General features: G+C 35.3%; 1 protein-coding gene across 15 annotated transcripts in view; it reads right to left on the reverse strand.

Moving 5' to 3' along the window:
- The window catches only part of Cadps (calcium-dependent secretion activator 1), a 60,978-nt gene extending 43,053 nt beyond the window's left edge, over positions 1 to 17,925 (reverse strand). For 11 of the 15 annotated variants that reach the window (XM_086826609.1, XM_086826606.1, XM_020954181.2 and 8 more), the window contains exons 1-12: positions 17,843 to 17,925; positions 12,972 to 13,381; positions 12,780 to 12,900; positions 12,368 to 12,535; positions 11,844 to 12,251; positions 11,375 to 11,625; positions 11,270 to 11,284; positions 10,825 to 11,055; positions 10,596 to 10,740; positions 10,403 to 10,509; positions 1,940 to 2,115; positions 1,576 to 1,782 (exon numbers count right to left, since the gene is read on the reverse strand). In XM_086826609.1, the coding sequence (XP_086682735.1) occupies positions 1,576 to 1,782; positions 1,940 to 2,115; positions 10,403 to 10,509; positions 10,596 to 10,740; positions 10,825 to 11,055; positions 11,270 to 11,284; positions 11,375 to 11,625; positions 11,844 to 12,251; positions 12,368 to 12,535; positions 12,780 to 12,900; positions 12,972 to 13,330 (2,188 nt within the window). In that variant the 5' untranslated portion in view covers positions 13,331 to 13,381; positions 17,843 to 17,925. Of the gene's footprint in view, positions 1 to 1,575; positions 1,783 to 1,939; positions 2,116 to 10,402; positions 10,510 to 10,595; positions 10,741 to 10,824; positions 11,056 to 11,269; positions 11,285 to 11,374; positions 11,626 to 11,843; positions 12,252 to 12,367; positions 12,536 to 12,779; positions 12,901 to 12,971; positions 13,382 to 14,878 lie in introns of all 15 variants that reach the window. The other 4 variants (XM_086826600.1, XM_020954180.2, XM_086826601.1 and 1 more) reach the window with 4 other exon arrangements.
- Between the last annotated feature and the right edge of the window lie 1,240 nt (positions 17,926 to 19,165).

Consider the following 19,165-nt stretch of genomic DNA (forward strand, 5'->3'; position numbering starts at 1 on the left):
TCTTTGGTAATATGCTGTTTAGTAGTGAAAATATTATACAAATGTCAAATGAGAACTGAACGTTTAGCGTGTTTAGCGTTTAGTAAAATTTGACAGAGTCGTTATTAAATAGCTGGAAGTTAAAGACTGGTGCAATCCATGGAATCCAGTACACACATTAAAATGGCAATTGATGTTATTATATGATAATAACCTAGAAGTACTAAACATTCCCTAACAGAAAGCCTATTTAAAGATGCATCCAAAAAATATTTTCCGATAACAGAGAAATCTAGGAGCATGAAACAAAAAACAAATTTACATAAAAAACCCACACACGCCATAAATAAAAGCGTACACAGGCGAAACATAAAATCTGAAATATTAAAAAAAAATTTTAGGCATGCTAATTTGCCAAAAATTACAAATTTCTACAAACACAACCTACAACTACTGCAACAGCTTTCGCTACTATAAAAAAAAAAAAATAAATAAAACAACTAAATTACTTAACCACATCCCACGATGTCTGCATCTGTGCCTGCTCCAGGCTTGACACCAGAAAAAAAAACTTCTCAAGAACACGACTACGGCACAAAAATTTGCTTGTCCACCAGGATGGAAGGATGGACGAATAAACAAGCTAACTGAGCTGAATGTATGAATGAGCATGCATCTGGTGTAGAGCGCGTCATGGGCACCCTGCGAATGCTTAGTCATCCTGCACAAGCAGACGAAAACCTTACAACTCTCTAAACCACGGTTTTGCTTTCTTTAAAGAAGCGATGAAGTTTTAAATATTCATAAATCTGTACCATATATACTTCTTCAACATATTAAAAATTCATTCCATCAGTCATAAAAGCTCAGCGAAACATGTACCTATCCTCGCATCGTTCTAAAACTACCAGTCCATATCCATTTTTTTATTCCTGTCAAAGATTTTAAAAGAACTTTGAAACTAAATTAAATTATGGACATTTATTTGTCCCTTGCATTTATAAAAATGTTTTAAACTTTTTGTCCATTTCGCACGGTAATTTTGGCCAGATAACAATCAATCTCAGAATTCTTTAAGTCGAGGGCCGTGCGGTGGGAGTCTCGCCCAAATGCTATTGGTGTTAATTTTATAAAAATTTGATAATATCTTAATTAGAATTGCAAAAAGTATAAAGCCATCAAAAACCTTACAAACGTAATATTGAAATTAAATACAATTTATACACAACACCGAACAGTGCATGCACGCGTAAAATGAACAAAAAAGTGAATTAATGAAAATAGTTTTTTATTATAATATTGGTCGTTAATTAGGGGAGACTTTATTACAAAATGTGGAATTTCCTTGTTTATTGTTAGTCTTTAAAAAGGAAGATTCTAGGAATTAAACACAATATGAAACAAAAAACTATAGTCAATAAAAATATTTATCCTATTTGACAAAAAAATTCGCCCTTTAAGAATATTTACAATGAAGATTCATTCATTCATTTTTTTTTTTTTTTTGCTTCTGTACTAGTTTTGTCATTTTTTCTTAATTGGTTTATGAAAATATTTAATAGGTTCAATAGCTTAAAAATGTTTTATACTACTTACCACCTTGAATTTTTGATAACGCTGAATTCTTATCCTGGGTTATTGGTGGCGTTGGTTTATGCGATTGTCCTGTTGCTCTGTACATTGCCATCACCCAAAGGCTGCACTCGTTTTCATCGTCGCAGGCAAATGAAATGCTATCTCCCTCACGAACAGCATTAAAGAAGTAACGTCCCCCATTTAGATCAATTCCAAACATCAGGTTTGCTAAATAATATGAATCTTAGTAAATATCTCAGCTTTTAATGACTTCCTGTAATCTTATCTCCGTAAGTAATTAATTAAAGAACAAATATTTTAATATATATCTTCAAATAAGACACTCATTTCAAGAATTTGAATATTTCTAATAAGTAGTACTCACCACTGGCAGCTTCTATGTAGTCTACAGTATATCCATCCAATTGCATCATCTCCGATGGTTCAGATTTTTTCTCCTTATAATTACACATGGCAAAGGTGTATTGTGATACTTGAACCAAGACAAAATACCGCCTTTTCCATTTCTTCCAAACAGATTTACCGATGGCATAAAGATGACTGATAAAAAGTAGAAAAAAACTTTCAGTTATAAAATTATAGCTGGGAAACCGACGAATATTGTCCCGTCCCAATTCACCGGTACAGGATAAACTCTTAAATGATAATTTAACTACAAAAATAAAGTACAGTCGAATCCCGATAATTCATACCCCGCTAAATCGAAAATCGCGATAATTCGTAAAAAATTCTGTCCCCTGGAAAAAATCTCGTTAATTCGTAAAAACTCCATACATTTTGGTCCCCTCGTTAATTCGTAGTATTTGGCGCAACGCAAAGAATATTGAACCTCTTATAAATTGTAATTTTATTTCGAAACCTCTTATAAATCGTAATGCCATGCGAAATATTTTGTAGTTAAAGCGACGTTAAATTTTGCAGGCATCAGAACGGAGAAGAAATTTTATATAATTTACAAACCAGAGCATTAATTCCTCAACTTAAACATTATTTTTTGACTCATGATGTGCCAAATAGTGTGTTTGACAACCTAATAGGTTTAGAAAACGCAATGGAAAAAATAAAAGAAAAAAACACGAAGCAATCAAAAATTACCAATTATTTTAAATCTTGAATTTTCGTTTTTAATAATTTAATGTTTCTGCTTAATTTTGTTTGTTAATTTTTTGTTTAATTTTCCTTTAATTTAAAAAACGCACAAACGAGTGTACATATTTATTATGTTTGTTTAATTTTAATAAAGCTAAATACATATGTAAACAAGATGTGAAATGTAAAAACCCCGTTTATTCGACTCATTCATTTTTGAGCCCCTTTAAATAGAAATCTCGATAAATCGAATTCCCGTCTAATTCGTAAAAAAAGTGATCCCTTGCCATTTCGAATTATCGGGACTCGACTGTAATTTAATTCCATATTGTTCATTTATTTTTGCGAGTGGTCTGCACTCGTCACTAAATCACCTTGAGATACGAAACATTTTAATACCCTAGCAGGGTATTATAATTTCAGTCAGAAGTTTTAACGCAGTGAAGAGTCATCTCCGACCATATAAAGTATATATATTGCTTATCAGGATCAACAGCCGAGTCGATCTAGTATCGATACTCTAAACTGTCATTTAGCAAATTTTTGGACATCTGATAACCGTGCGTAAGCTGCACATGCGGTCTGAAGTTGGTCACACTTCGAGATATTTATCAAGCATTTGGAAGGCTGATTTCCGTACGGTAGCGTAGTTTGACTGACGTTTTACGCTTTACAGTGCCTATACACATGATATGACAAAGCTCACGCGGCAGGCCCAGATTCTGATGGTGCCCACCTTTGCAAACGGCACTGCAGAACACTTTTCTAATTACTACAAGGTTTATTTTTTGTATTCTCACGTCAGTTGATAACGGGTGGACCGATTTAGATTTGGATTTGAATTTTTTTTAATTGTTTGAAATTGGCTGGCGAATGTTTTTGTTTCTGAAAAGGTTGGACAAATTACTGACAAATTACTGTTAACGTATACATTAACATGAATGTTCGTAATAATCAAACACGGTCCCAATATGAACAGGTTTGACCTGCAGAAACGGCACTTTAAAAAAGAAGGGGTGGGAAAGGGTGCATCAGACCAAGGCAAGAACAGTATAGTCCTTGCTGTTGTATATTCCTTGGGCACTAGATGCATCAAGTCGACTCGCAGGTGAAAATCAATTTGATTGACCTTCCCTTTGGAGAAGGTCTTCCGCGTGGTACCCCCTTTAAATGTACTACGGTACGGCTAATACGAGCGGCAGAATACCGGCCCGGTTAATTCTGGCAAAGATAGCGAAGAATGAGGAGGGCAAAGCTGTCCAAAGAGATAAAGCGATAAATAGACAAAGCTCGATTCCAGGCAGTGGTCGAGGAGTTCGAAAGATATAAGAAGGAGCACCCAGAAGCATTCTTGCCCGCGCGAAGCAAGCGAGAGCGCTCCGAAGAGAGCGAAGAACGAGAAGGGGGCCTTGAGAGCGACATCCTTAGTCATACCGGCGAAAGAATTCAGTGTGGTGGCTAGAGAAAGCCTTGCCATGGCACTGCTGGACGAGCTCAATGACGATGGGCGCCTGCTGATGGAGAAATGGGAGGTCGAGACCAGACTGTCTTAGATGGTAACAGGCAAATTACTATCAAATGACTTTTCAGACATGGTTAGAGGGCACCGAGTAATCAGGTGCGACGACGAGTCAACGGAAGTCTCTGGCAAAGTGAGTTGCTAAGATTAGCATGGGTACGAGATAGTCACTATGGAAAAGATCCATTGGGCGATCGACTCCTTCGACAAGTAAAAAAGTTCGGGTCCGGGCGGAATTATACCAGCAATTCTACAAAAAACAAAACCATGCATGGGTAGGTGGCTACAAGCTTTCTTCCAAGCACATCGCACTTCCGTGGAAGGAAGCAAAAGAAGTTTTCATACCCATACCAGGAAGAAAAGGACATATCCATGGCAAGGATTACAGGTCGATTAGCCTGGCCTCATTCCCCTTGAAAACATTAGGCCGGATACTAGATATGCACATCAAAAGTAAAACGGAGAAAAGCCTTTCCGTCGCACAGCATGCATACAGGAAAGGCAGATCCACAGAGACAAAACTTCATGAAGTGGTACGATACATAGAAAAGGCACTGCTCTTCAAGAATTACACTTTGCCCACCTTCTTAAACATAAAGGGGGCCTTCAATAACGTAAACGCAGACAACATCCTGAGCTCCCTCAACAAGGTTGGAGTTGAAGAAGGCATCAGATAGCAGCCGAACTGAGTGGCGCTCATCACACAAGATTTGTGAAGAGAGACACACCTCAGGGAGGAGGAGGAGTTCTGTTTCCGCTGCTTTGGCTGATAAACATGGATGACATATCATCATCAGGAAACCAGCAGCCCAAAGTGCGGTACGAAGGCAAGCCAGAGTTCGAAGAACTACGACACCGGACACTGCAATTTCCTAGACGAGATGAGCTATCCAATGGCGAACGACACTGATTATTTGACAACCGACAACACTTACACCACGATATACCCAACAAGAGAAGAATGGAGAAGAGGGAGGGTACCCGATCCAGATTGGGTATCACTCTACACCGCCGTCTCAAGGCTGGGGAGTAGAAGAGTCCTTCCACCTCCTATCGTGAGCGACAGTGTTCCAGGCGGAGGTTATTGCAATACTAAAAGCAGTCGAACCCGCACTAAATCGAGACCTCCGGAATACAAAGGTAAGGATCTACTCAGACAGCCAAGCGGTCATCAAATCCCTCGCAACAGGAAAGAGGCACTAAACAGACTAGCAGAGGACAACAGGGTACAAATAGCCTGGGTACCAGGATATACCGACATTCCCGAAAACGAGAAAGCGGAAGAGCTGGCCAGGAACTGGTCAGAGGAAAACTTCAATACAACAGACACACTAGTCTCTCTGAACTCAAACTTAAAACCATTTTGAACTATTAGCCAGCAAGGAATGGTCATGGAAGACAGAGCACAGAAAATCGAGGCTATGCTGGCCTAATTAAAACGGGAGACGGACCGGGGAGCTGATCTCCAAGAGTAAAAAAGACATCAAAGGGATAACGGCAACTATCACTGGCCACTGTCCAATAGGCACGCACGCCTGCAAGATGGGCCTACCCTAAAACAAACACTGCAGAAGTTACAAGGAACCCAGAGAGCAGGAGACACTAGAGCATTTACTGTGTCACTCCCCAGTGCTCAACCAAATCAGGGCGTGTCACTTCGGAGTTAACCAGCTCGGGTCACTAGTGGAAGCTACTAGCGTAGCCTCACCACTTTAACCTAACCTAAACTATAGAAGAAATTTAGACGTGAAGTGTTCTGATTCTGGCAACTATTCTATCAAGATAACAAATAGCGTTGGGTGTTGCATCATCTAACTGCATATTCCGTATTGAACCTGACTTTCAATATTCTGTCGTTTGAATATCCAACGTGCACAATAACCAACAATTCGGCTGGATTGATATCCTTCCCGGCAAATTATTGCGAATTCACGTCAGCTGTGACGGAACTCAACAACAAAGTTTTCTCCGGCATTGGCCAAAATTATAATATTGGATAAGTGAACTACCAAAACCTGCCGATTATTCTTTGCGTCGATAGTTTGAATTCCATCATTCAAATTTAAATCGCTGGAGAATTGAATTCTTTCAAATCCGTTGACGGGTATCCTACGCAGTTTTTGAACTCGCTTGATGAAATCCGCCGATTGATGTACAGCTTAATGTTGTTCATCATAATAATGCTGTGGAATCTAAATCAATGTGCAATGGTACGCGGTTGTCCGTCAAGAAATAATGAACAATGTAATTCAAGCAACGAGGGAAAATTCAAAGGAGAGAAAGTACCAATGCCATAAATTCCAAATGATCTACCATTTCCACTTAAGCTGATTCAGTTCCCAGTTCGGTTGGCTTTTCGATAACAATCAAACAGTCTCAAGGCCAATCGTTGGAAGTCAGTGAAATCAACCTTGAATATAGCTGTTCTTCGCATGGTCATTAGTTTGTTGTTTATTTTTACGCCGAAAAATAATTAAAAAAATATAGTTTAATATATCGCTCTCTCAGTTTTACATCACCCTGGGGTGATCATCTTTCAAAATGAACGGACGTGTTTTTTTTCTTGCGCTCTCGATTTGTGTTATATTTTGCATAAAACCACCGAGGTTAAATTAAATTGTCTACTTTTCTTTACAATAACAACCCCTTCACTTTGCGTGTGCATGCTATTCTAATCTGTGTACTTTATTGAGTTTATTTCTCGATTTTTAATTGTGCTACTAATGCCTTTGCATATTTTGCATCTCCGATTAGCTGTTGTTTGCGCCGTCGTGACAGCTAAACGCTCTTAGCTTGCTAACTCCCGCACTCTCCTGCTCCTTTTGTGCCGCTGCACCTCTCTCGCTCTCTCTTTTTATCTACAAACGTTAAAGTACAGTGGTAAGTCATAATAATGTCCTTTAATATCGTATGTTTCGCCAAAAACCTGCAAAAACGATATCAATGCAGGTGATCTTACCTTACAGCAGCTGGCTGTGCGACAACATCATACACCTCAAGTGTAATAGTGTTGCAGATCAGACAGAGGACGATGTGAGAAAAAACTTCGCCCTGCGCCTCTTCTGGGAGGACTGCCGTGAGGCGGAAAAGGAGATGATGTCTTTTATGCGGCAAACCAAGAGCGGCTTTAAGGACATATTATTGATTTTTGCACAATTTAATAGCCAAACGCTATTTAATGAGTCTCCAAAGCGAAAAAAACGCAATTGGTGGGCGGCAATCAGGCGGATCTCAGCTAATCGCAAAGGGCTCCCAGCAGCATCCCCCCTCGGCACAGCCTTCGACCTCAGCGCTTCCCTCAAGGTTCAAGATCGAGCACTAAAAAAGATTCGGTGCCCGAATGTATCCCCCCTACATACCTCCATTGTCGAAACTTCCTATTCATTGGAACCACCTTTCCTCTGCCCAGATGGTTTCCTCTAGACTTTTGGATAGAGACCAGTTGGTAGATCTAGGAGATATTAATATCTCTTAGGCTATTTGGCCATCCAGCCCAAAAAAAATTCTCTGTTTTCGCAAGACGAGCTTTGAGTTTGTCATGAGTTCGTCGAATATATGAGTTCAATTTATTCGATCTATACATGTCAGTTGCCGTGGATACTTTTTCCAATTCCATAAACCCATTTTTTACTGAATGTGTTCCGTTATACTATCCGCCTATATCAAATAAGCTCCAATGGTTTACTAAAGAATTGTGCCGCCTTAAAAATAAACAAGAAAGGAAGCTACCTACCTTGCAGATAGAACTTCGATGACTAGGAATCAATACAAAATATATATATATTTATGTTAAAAAAACATTCACACATACATATTATATTTACACTTTTACATTTACAGATTTGCATTTTTCCTCAATATCTAACGATCATTTCTATGGGAGCTATATAACATAGTAGTCCGATTTTCATAAACTTTTACACAAAATTGTAGAATAATATAAAATGGCTATATCTCAAATTTGATCAAATTCTGTTCAAAACTGAAAATGTTATAGTTTTTGTTTGTAAAAATTGCCCGCTCATTCCTATGGCAGATATATGGTATCTACGTTAGAGATTAGTGTGTACAAATCATTATAATTTACACATAACACTCTAAAAGGTTCATGCAGTTCAAAGGAGGTTCTACAGTGACGCAACACTAATGGGATAAAGAAAATTTAATAGAAGACTAACTACAAAGTTTCATTCAGATAGCTTTAAAACTGAGAGACTAGTTTTCGTAGAAACGGACAGACGGGCATGGCTAGATCGACTCGGATGTTGATGTTGATCTACAAAATATATACTTTATATGGTCGGAGGTTACTCCTTCACTACGTTGCAAACTTCTGACTGAAATTATAATACCCTGCAAGGGTATAAAAATGTAGGCTGTACGCTAAATTTAAAATCATCAGTTCTTAATCTGCTGTTTCCTCTTATTTATCTGCTCGGTCAAGCTTTACCGTGCTGAACGCGCAGTGTTATAAAAACTATTTAACTCGTTGTAGGTTCAGTTCTCCAAGTATCCAAAAGAACTGTATAATTTAGTTAACACTAAAGGTAAGCCTCGCTCTCATTTGAAAATACTACCGGAAATAATGATTAAGCAATAGCCGATCTATTTTCGCAACTTATTCAAACTCTTCGAATTCAAATCAGACTTTTTCCTACGCCATACCCAAATCGAACTTAATTTTCAATTCTAGCCTAAACGAAAGCTCTTTTCTTTTCGATCTTCATCGTGTCAAGCCAGTTTATTCTCCAGGTCCCGACGGAATTCTTGGCTGTATGCTCAGGTATTGTGCTGACGCCCTGTGCTATCCCCTTCTGAAATTGTTTACCTTATCTTTAGTAACCTCCCACTTTCCCCTTATTTGGAAGGAATCGTTTATTTTTCCTCTCCATAAAAAATTTAGCAAATTGGATGCCAGCAATTATAGAGGAATCTCCAAGTTGTCGGCTATCCCAAAACTTATCGAAAACATAATTACTCCTCACTTGCAGCACCTTTGTCGATCAGTTATGTCCCCATGTCAACATGGTGTTTTTAAGCGAAGAGCAACAACAACAAATCTTTTGGAGCTCTCTTCCTATATTATAAAGGGCTTCCATAATTACTTTTAGACAGAAGTAATCTTTACTGATTTTAGTTAAGGATTTGACTCTGTTAACCATTCTCTCCTCGTTAGGAAACTCGATTTAATTGGATTCCCAGTATATCTTCTAAGTTGAATCTCAAGTTATCCGAATTGCAGGACGCAAAAGCTCCTTTTTAAGAATAATTTATCTACTGTTGTAGGGGTTTCTTCTGGCGTTCCGCAAGGGAGCCATTTGGGTCCCTTAATGTTTACATTATTTATAAATGACCTGCCCAAAGTTTTGACTAAGCTTGCAAACTTATGCGCTTATTTTCAGCTCTTTGGAAAGAATAAATTTAGTTGATGATTAGGGCGTCCGCTTGGATCCTAAATTTGACTTTATTATTATATTTCATCTATGGTTAATAGAGTCATGAGTGTGCTTGGATTTATTAAATGGTGGTCAAAGGAATTCAATGACCCCTTTGTTACTAAATCTTTATATATTTCTTTAGTTCATCCTATCTTAGAATATGGATCCTGCCTTTGAAACCCTCAGTACGGCTTCCATAATAAAGACATCGAATTGGTTAAAAAGAACTTTTTTTCTTTTGGCTTTACGCGGTTCAAATTATTACCAAAGATTACCTTTCTATTCTAATAGACTCCTAATTAACTTACCTTCCTTATCTAACCGTTGAACTGTGCTAGGCATAAACGTTATCCACAACCTTATCAATGGTGATGTGGAAAGTGCTGACTTGTTGAGTTAGTCCTATTCCACGTACCAAGAAGAAATACTACAATAGATCCTATATATCCTTAGTATTGCGCCACTGTAGAACCTGCTTTGAATTGCATGAGCCTTTTAGAGTCTTATGTGCAAATTATAATTATTTGTACACACTAATCTCTTACGTTGGTACTCATCCCAAACTAAAGACCTAAACACTAACCCACTTAGTACAAATGCAAGAAAGTAATCAGGCAGCACGCCGGTAGTTAAATTCCCCGCCTTTTTTTTTATTTTTTTAATTGCGCTTACTAATATCTAACCCAACGGACAGGTAGAACATCAATTTGGGGCGAGACAAAGTTCACCCGGCCAGCTTGTATATACATATATATATATATATAATTTATTATGTACTTACCCACAATGCTTCATATTTAAAGGCTTATCGAGTCGGCAAGCTATCTTTATACGTATATCTTGATCTGGGAGATTTTTCGGTATAATCATTCGGTGCCATTCAGGGGACTAGGGTAAATTGTATGTTTTTATTTTCTTTTATATATTTTAACTAGTATTTATGTTATACTTTCCGTTGAATCGTAATAACTTACTTTGGATGATAGAGGCGTTGGTTTTAAGGTTACTTTCCCTAGTTCCTTATCCTCCAATGCTAACATCCCCGGATTTTCCGTATAAAGTTTTACTTTAACAACAGGTAGTGGATGTGTGGTTGTAAAATCGCCCTGTGTGTCCCACCTAAGATATATAAAATATTAAATAAAAATAAATATAAAAGTATATAAAATATTATAAATGGAGGCATTATGTCTCGATTCCTACATGGGCTTCGATGCCTCCGCTTGATCCGTTTGTAATTTTTCGCCATTTTCCACTTCCATTGTGCAGTAAACTATGCGATTTGGTGCTAGAGATTTAAGACCTTTTACTTCCATAACAATAACCTCCAATTGAAATGTCAGAACTACATCTAATTTTGTTAGCTGTGTTGAACCATCCTCAGAGTCGCCTTCCAGCTTAGACAATGAGCCATGCGAACGTAGTATTAATTTTCTTTTTGATTGTAATAAGGAAAAAAATGTTAATAAATTACATAAATTAATATATATAGTAGCATGAAAGAAAGACTTTTTTTTATATATAACTAGCTTTTACAAGTTAAGAGGTTTATTTTGTGTACCTTGCATAAAATCTGTTATAAATCGCGAATACTTACCATATAATTATGACTAGTATATTAAAAATAAAAAAGTATTTAAAAACTTACAAAAACGACGGAGTACTGAAGATACCAATACAGGAGAAGCAAGTGTTGGAAAAACAAAATACTTTGTTTAGCATTTCTTTCTATTGGAAAGTGAAAAATAATAACCTGTGATTATATCGCTTTAGTTTCTGAAGTCCGTATTTACTATCCATATTTCCTTTCGAAACTGGCAGAGATTCCAAATTCGCCATCAGCAAATTTATAGACGATTTCAATTCCTCAATATATAGAGATTCCATTTCTTTTAATACAAATTTTGGCATTAGCTTGCGATTTTTTTCCATTTCGCCCACACGCTGCATTCGTCCATCCAATTCGCGTCTTATGGCAGCGGCCTGCTCATCCGCCGAGTCCAACTATATAATTTATTTCATTATTTTTAAATTTCGAAATAACTATAATTTTTATTACTACTAAAACTTTTAAAACTTTATAACTTAGATATCAAATATATGTTGACACAATTTTAAGTTTTCGTGATTAATAAATTATTATTATTAATTATCTTAAAAATTTACTCATTCCAAGTTTTGACTATTTCCAAAGTTAAAAAAATTTAGTATAAATTACTCACCATTAGCGCGTTGTACAAAATTTGATGTTCAAATTTCTTCACCGATAATATTTGTTGAAACATATCATAGAGTTGCTCTTTGGATAGTATTAGTTCACTATTTAACGATTGTTGCATACGTGACGGTCGCTTTGAGTCCTCCTCACCGCTGCCCTTTAGTATTATATCGAATTTCGCCATCCAAGAGGTTAAAACTGTCTCCTTACTTAACCCATCGATCTCTGGCAGGGATCGCACCCTTTTCTCAATATTATTTCGAAAGACTTCACGAAAATCATGTTGCGATGAGGCACCCGACTGAACCATCTTCAGAACACGCTCCGATTTTAAAAACACATCATGATAGCTTTGAACGGCATTTTGGAAGGCTTCGTCAGCCATTATTTGTGTTTCGCCTTTAAGAAAGGCCTGTCGATCGAATAAAGATTTTAATATTAGTTATGGAAATCAAAATGCTTATGTCCTTAAGAATGTACCACTTTGTGATTTACAAAAAATTGTTTTCGATCAGACACGATTTTTACCTGAAATCGCTGAGTAATTATTTCCAATTGCTGTTTGGTTATTTTTGTCTGTCGTTTTGTCATATCTGTGGGCTGTTTAGCATTAAATGGATATGAAATACAGCGTGAAACAAACACATAAAGCTGAATTCGTCGTTTGCGTTCATCTTCTTCACGTTCATGCTTGTCCTAAAAAAGTCACATATATGTTTAGGTGAAATATGATTAGTAGAGGTATATATAGGTAGGATTTACGTATGGATATGGAGCCATTTGGAACACATCAGTTTTTAGGTAATCGTATTTTTTTTTTTTTATATAATTCTTTGTTATGTTATCGAAATAAATTTAATGTCAGTTTCCACCAATAACTTTAAACAACAGAAATAAATACTTTAAGGCACTTTTGTGGCTTAAGGGTAAAATTACTTACATGTGGATCCCCAGTTTCTTGCTTTTCGCTGGTTAGAGAAGGCGAAGGCGACAATGGACGCGGCAGCGAATTAGCCCTTGAGGAACCAATACTTTGATTCAGAGTTTCTTGCGAAATGCCACTAAAATAAAATAGGTTTTATTCGCATCTCTATGATTTAAAAAAAATATATATAATTATCTGTAACCTTACCTGGGAATTCCATTGTTGGGCACCTCAAGACCGCCTCCATCAACTCTATTAGTACCTTGTATTTGATCTTGATTCTTGTTAGCGCAAACCCCACCACCCGCAACACTATTTTGGCTAGCATCAACCCGATTGCTGACAGGCGTTGTATTCGTATTCGCTAAGTTTCTAAGGTTTCCAGTTAGGTCCCCATTAGAGTTAGACGTTGGTATATTAGAGCCCAGACAAGAAAGTGGTATGGAAACTGCGTTGCCAGGGCCACTCTTATTGGACGGCTGGACATGATGGCGTCCCTTATTAGACGACACATTAGTAATAGAATCATCATCGCCCTCCTCTTCGCTTGAACTGGGATCAATCATGGTTGCTCTGAATTTAATGGACCGGCAAGTTGTTTATTTTTTTAGCTGATTCTGCAATTCAAAATATAGACTATTACGATATGTTTTATGGTTTACCAAGTACCTCACAAAAATTTCTATATAAGCACGATTTGTTTTCTATATTTCTCCTGTTTTAATAGCGATAGTTTTGTTTTGGGTACACATAATTTTTCTCTTATATATACTTATGTTTCATCATGCATTGGTTTCGTATCAGCTCCCAAAAGAATAACGCGAAGAACTGCGTTTAATTGAAAGTTCATAAATGTGCAAAATATTTGGTAAGCTTAGAAAGAAACAAAGTGATAAAATTTGTCTATTCACACTCAATAATAAAATTAAAAATTATATTGAACGTTTTGAAAAAAATTGAGTTAAATAAATGGTACTATATAATAAAATGACGTGGAACAGAATTAATGAAAGAACAAATGAAAATTAAAACTTTGGCATCAAATTGCTACAACAATAAATAGGGATCGAAATATAATAACAAATTTTGTAGTCTCCTCAAAAATATGCTCAGAACATGAAAGGAAGCTAATTTCAGCACGCCCAAGTTTTCGTACTCTTTCTAATTTAAATTCGATCATTAATAATTAATTCAATCTAAATTATATATACATTACTATTAAATATAAAAAAGACTTTCTTGATATTCAAAAGAAATGTATATAATTTTTCCTGTTTTCATAACAGTCACCTATACTTATTATATTTATAGTTATACAATTACATTTTGGCATTTTTCTCTGTATTTAATGATAGTTTCTATAGCAGCTATATGGTATAATAGTCTGATTTTCATAAAATTAAATTCGAAATTCTGGAATTTTACAAAATGGCTATATCTCAAATTTGATCTGTAGAAATCTGGAAAAGTTATCTTTTTTTTTCTAAAAAATTTCCGATTCTTCCTATTGGCAGCTATATCATATTGTTATCCGATTTGGCCCGTTCAGACACATATAAACAAGTGAGAGTATATAGAAGACTAACTGCAAAGTTTCATTCAGATAGCTTCATAACTGAGAGACTAGTTTGCGTAGAAACGGACAGACAAAAACTTCTGACTAAAATTATAATACCAAGGGTATAAAAACCATAGATGTGCTGTTTCTAAGGTTGATGGCCATACTAACCGACACATTTTAGTGGAAATGGGGAAAGTATGAGCTGCGCCCTATTTAAAACACAATGGAAGCTGCCAATAACGGGTGCAACAAATTTGCCGGAAGGATTTACACCTCCGATATAAATCAAAGGTGGGACCTTAAAACCTAAGCTATTGCGACGCCATAAAATTGTTCTACTCGCTATTATTAAAAATATAAATTTTAGTAATAAAAAAAAGAATTTAGATAGCCAATCAGGCATCCCAGGCTTAATTGCTGCAGACGCAACTATGGTGGTCGTTCCACAGTGATTTGGGGTGCAATAGCTTCATTGGTAAATCGCCAATGTGATTTGTGCCAGGTCGCATGAATGCGGAAATTTACAAGGTTTTCTTGGAAAGCGAGCTTTTACCATTTTCCGAAGAGTTTCATCCAGAAGATTTTGTTTCAACAGGATAAAGCTCCTATACACGTTGCACGTTTTACGAAAGCATTTCTGAAATCCAAAAATGCAGTGATTTGCTATAAATCCGGACTTTTATACGATTCAGGATCTTTGAGGCATCCCTTTTAAGCTAATGTTTTCGGAGGTGGAAGGCAACTCGAGAACTTAAAGGACTTAAAAGAGGCATTCGTTAAGTAATGGGCAACCATTGATATAACCGTCCTCAAAACTTGGTAAATTCAGTGCCTAAACGATTTGAATTATTAGAAAAACGAAAAGGATACGCTATTTCATACAAAAGCTATATTCCAAACGTATTTAAAATTTTTCTAGTCATTAATGCAGTTTTGCACATATGTATGTCAATTTCCTATGAATATTTTTAAGTTACTATATAAATATAAAAACATTAAACTATTAAATATATATTAAGCTTTCATGTTGTACATCTACTACTTAAATAAAATTAATATAAAAATTTATATTATTGTATTTATTTATTTTACAGGGTACTATTTTAGTCAAATGTTTGCAGTGAAGGACATTTTCAACCAAATTATAAATATACATATGTACATATGTGTGTATTCTTGATCAGCATCATGATACAATTACGAAGCTAGTCTCGTCGGCAGTCAAAGCGCTTGGGTCTTTCTTTAATGCGTGGTTGTGTGCGGACAAAATTTTTTCTAACCTTAACCCTTATGCAACATGAAATTTTCAAAAATATACAAATTAAAAAAAACAAGAAAGGAAGCTAACTTCGGCACGCCGGAGTTTATATACCCTTGCAGATAAAACTTAGATGACTTCCTGGATTCCTTCCATACAATATAAAAAATATATATTAATGTTAAAAAACAATGTAGTAATACCTGCTTTCATTTCATTAACCTATACATATTATATTTGCAGTTTTACATTCACTGATTTGCATTTTTCCTCCACATCAAACGATCGTTTGTATGGCACCTATATGATATGAATATCGGAATTCATGAAATTTGAAACAAAATTTAAGACTAATATAAAATGGCTATACCTCAAATTTGATGAAAATCAGCTGAAAACTTAAAAAGTTATAAATTTAATTGTATTAATTTCTCGATCGTTCCTATGGGAGCTATATGATATAGTAGTCAGATTTTCATAAAATTTTGTGCAAAATCGTAGAGTATAGTAAAATGACTATATCTCAAATTTGATCCAATTTGATTTGAAAACTGAAAAAGTTAAAATTTTTTTTGTAAAAATTTTCCGATCATTCCTATGGCAGCTATATGATATAGTCGTCCGATCCGGCCTGTTCCGACATATACATATGTATACGAGTGAGAGTATATAGAAAGCTAACTACAAAGTTTCATTCAGATAGCTTTAAAACTGAGAGACTAGTTTGCGAAGAAACGGACAGACGGACATGGGTAGATCGACTCGGCTGTTGATCCTGATCAAGAATATATATACTTAATATAGTCGGAGGTGCCTCCTGCACTGCGTTGCAAACTTCTGACTGAAATTATAATACCCTGCATGGGTATAAAAAAAGAGTCGCAACATGAAAACAAAAATAATACCTCATCTGCACCTCAAAATTATTATAAATTAATATATAGAAAAAATGTCCTACTCGTTTCTATAAAAGTAATCTTAAAGCATCATATATTATCTAAGGGTTAATCAACACATTCTATTGTCGTTCCTTTCGCACATACTAAGTTCAGCTCCTCTCACTCGCTCTTATTGCTATGAATGTAAAGGTACACCAGATTTTATGGACGAGACTGTCTTGTATAATTGTATCATGATCAGCATCAACAGTCGATCCAGCCAAGGTCTTCTGTCCCTTAGTTTTAAAGATATAGTTAATAAAGATAAGGTAAGCATTACATCGATTTTTTTTCTTCAAAAATATACATATGTATATATAATTTGATTGTTCTAATTACTACGAATCTAATTTCAATTTGCAAGGGTATACAAACAAGCTTAGTTAGCTTTTTTTTTCTAGTTTTACTTAAAATTTTTATCGAGAAAACAACTAGTTTTCCAGCTTATGCGATATAAAACCTTGAACCTAGCCTATTCTACATTATCATAATCAATACAAGTACTTCGTGTAGGAAATAATTAAAATATTAAATCAAAACTGCGACTAAGTACATATGTATATACGTACATATATGTATACATATGTATTTACATACATATGCAGATACCTTAAATCAACAAATTAAAAATAATAGGCAGTAGTATTAATGAAAACATTAAGGAAAATCTGTATATTTTCATAGCAAAAATAGCTAAACATTTATTGAACATAAAAATTGACCAAATATTACATATGTATGCATAATATTTACATGTACATGTACATATGTACATATGTATATTACGAAATATGAATGTTAGAAAGCATTATAATTTTAATACAATGATAAATAAATAATAATTAGAAGCCCATCATAATAACTAAGTTTTAAGCATTTTTCTACAAGTAATCAATATAAGAAGTTAAGGTTAATATCAATTCTTATGTACATGTGTATATAGGCATTTTATCTTCATGGTTTTTGCAGCTAGTTACACATATACATATGTATATATGTATGCATATGTACATATATATTTTTCCAAGAGGGTGGAAAAATCGTTTGATTTGTATCAAAAAATGAGGGATGGTTAAACTATTCCATTCAACTATATTTGTTTACTATCTACTGTTTTGTATTTTTTTGCCAAAAAGTAAGCACAGTTAACATTTAAACTCAAAATGTTTCATTTTTGTAAGCCGTTATTTTTACACAACATTGGATTCATGGAAAACTCGTACACTATGTCAATTCAATACATATAATATTTTTATTTTATTGCCGTTATTTATTATGCGAGATATTGTGCAATTGAGAAAATTAAAGATTATTATTTTACTTTTAAGTGAAAAAAATTTGCAACGGAAAATTTAGTCTTCCGTTTTAATAATTCGATTTCCGATAACCATATATATTGAAGTTATCGTTTTATTTTTTTTATCTTTTGCAACATGGAACGATACTTATGGTCTTATGACACTCAATTACGGTTTTATTAAACGAAGGCTTCATTACAAAATTGATTATAAAATTATAAGGTTATTCCCTATATGTCTGAATGAGTTAAGATATACAGAAATAAAAACAGCTGTAACCATACAAACCGCTTATAAGATATTTTTATTCAAATAAAATTAACTCATCCAAAGCGTATTCCTGTTTGCAAGTTGATTTATCTTAAACATGCATTACGCTTTTACTTAATATAATTAAAAAAAACTCCATTATATGTAATTAGAGAAACTCGGACATGCATTTAGTTATTAATAACTCTAACAACACAGTTTGCTTACAATTTACCGGAATTTTACTCAATTGTTCATACTTTGACTAAAGAAACCATTTGAAATCACCTGTTGAATAATTCAGTCGCTCCCTTTTTTGATCGTTCCCTATCCAGCTAAGGATCGTGATACATCGCCAATATTTTGATTAAAACAGACATTTTGCCGCATAGGGAATCACCTCAATAACAAACCTTCCTATTCACAAAATTTAACTATGCATTTCTGGAGTCCTCGTCGAAATTTACCTACTTGGATTTCGGTCACCAAAGATGTACCCAGTTTGGCCACTAATAGTACCATGTTCTTTTGAGAACCGGACACCGATTCGCCCCTATCCAATAATCTGGGTTCATTGAACAGGTATTCTAGATATCTGCCATATTATTCCGCCTGGGAGCTTATTATGGCTTAAACACATGATTAACTTAAGCGAAACATACGAGGATAGTTAGGGCTTATTGAAGGATAAGGCAGAAGGCTGTAATGTCTTCTTAAGGTAAATAATCACGTGAGTCTGACTAATAAGGTCCAAATATACAAGTTTCTTTCAAACCAAGTTCCTGCGGAGAAGTACAGCTGCTGACATTGACTTAGCGAGGGACCTTAAGCCTGCCTTGATTGGGGATATTATCAATGAACAAGCCAAACACTTTATGAATAAGCTCACGTCACACCCGAATTTCCTTGCCAAAAGACTTGCATCTCGGTGGCCTCGGCGAAGACTCAAAAGGATGCATTCCTTGAACTCTTTCAAGGAGAAATAATTATTAAGCACTTTTTAAGCTTCCTGCCACTTCTTAACCCAATTTTACCATTTATAACCCTTAAACTTTTGTAATTATACTTTGAACTCCTCCCCACACTATTGCTACAGT

Source organism: Drosophila serrata, unplaced genomic scaffold (genome assembly GCF_035046125.1).
Source record: "Drosophila serrata isolate PLE 108 unplaced genomic scaffold, ASM3504612v1 contig_160, whole genome shotgun sequence".
Taxonomy (NCBI): domain Eukaryota; kingdom Metazoa; phylum Arthropoda; class Insecta; order Diptera; family Drosophilidae; genus Drosophila; species Drosophila serrata.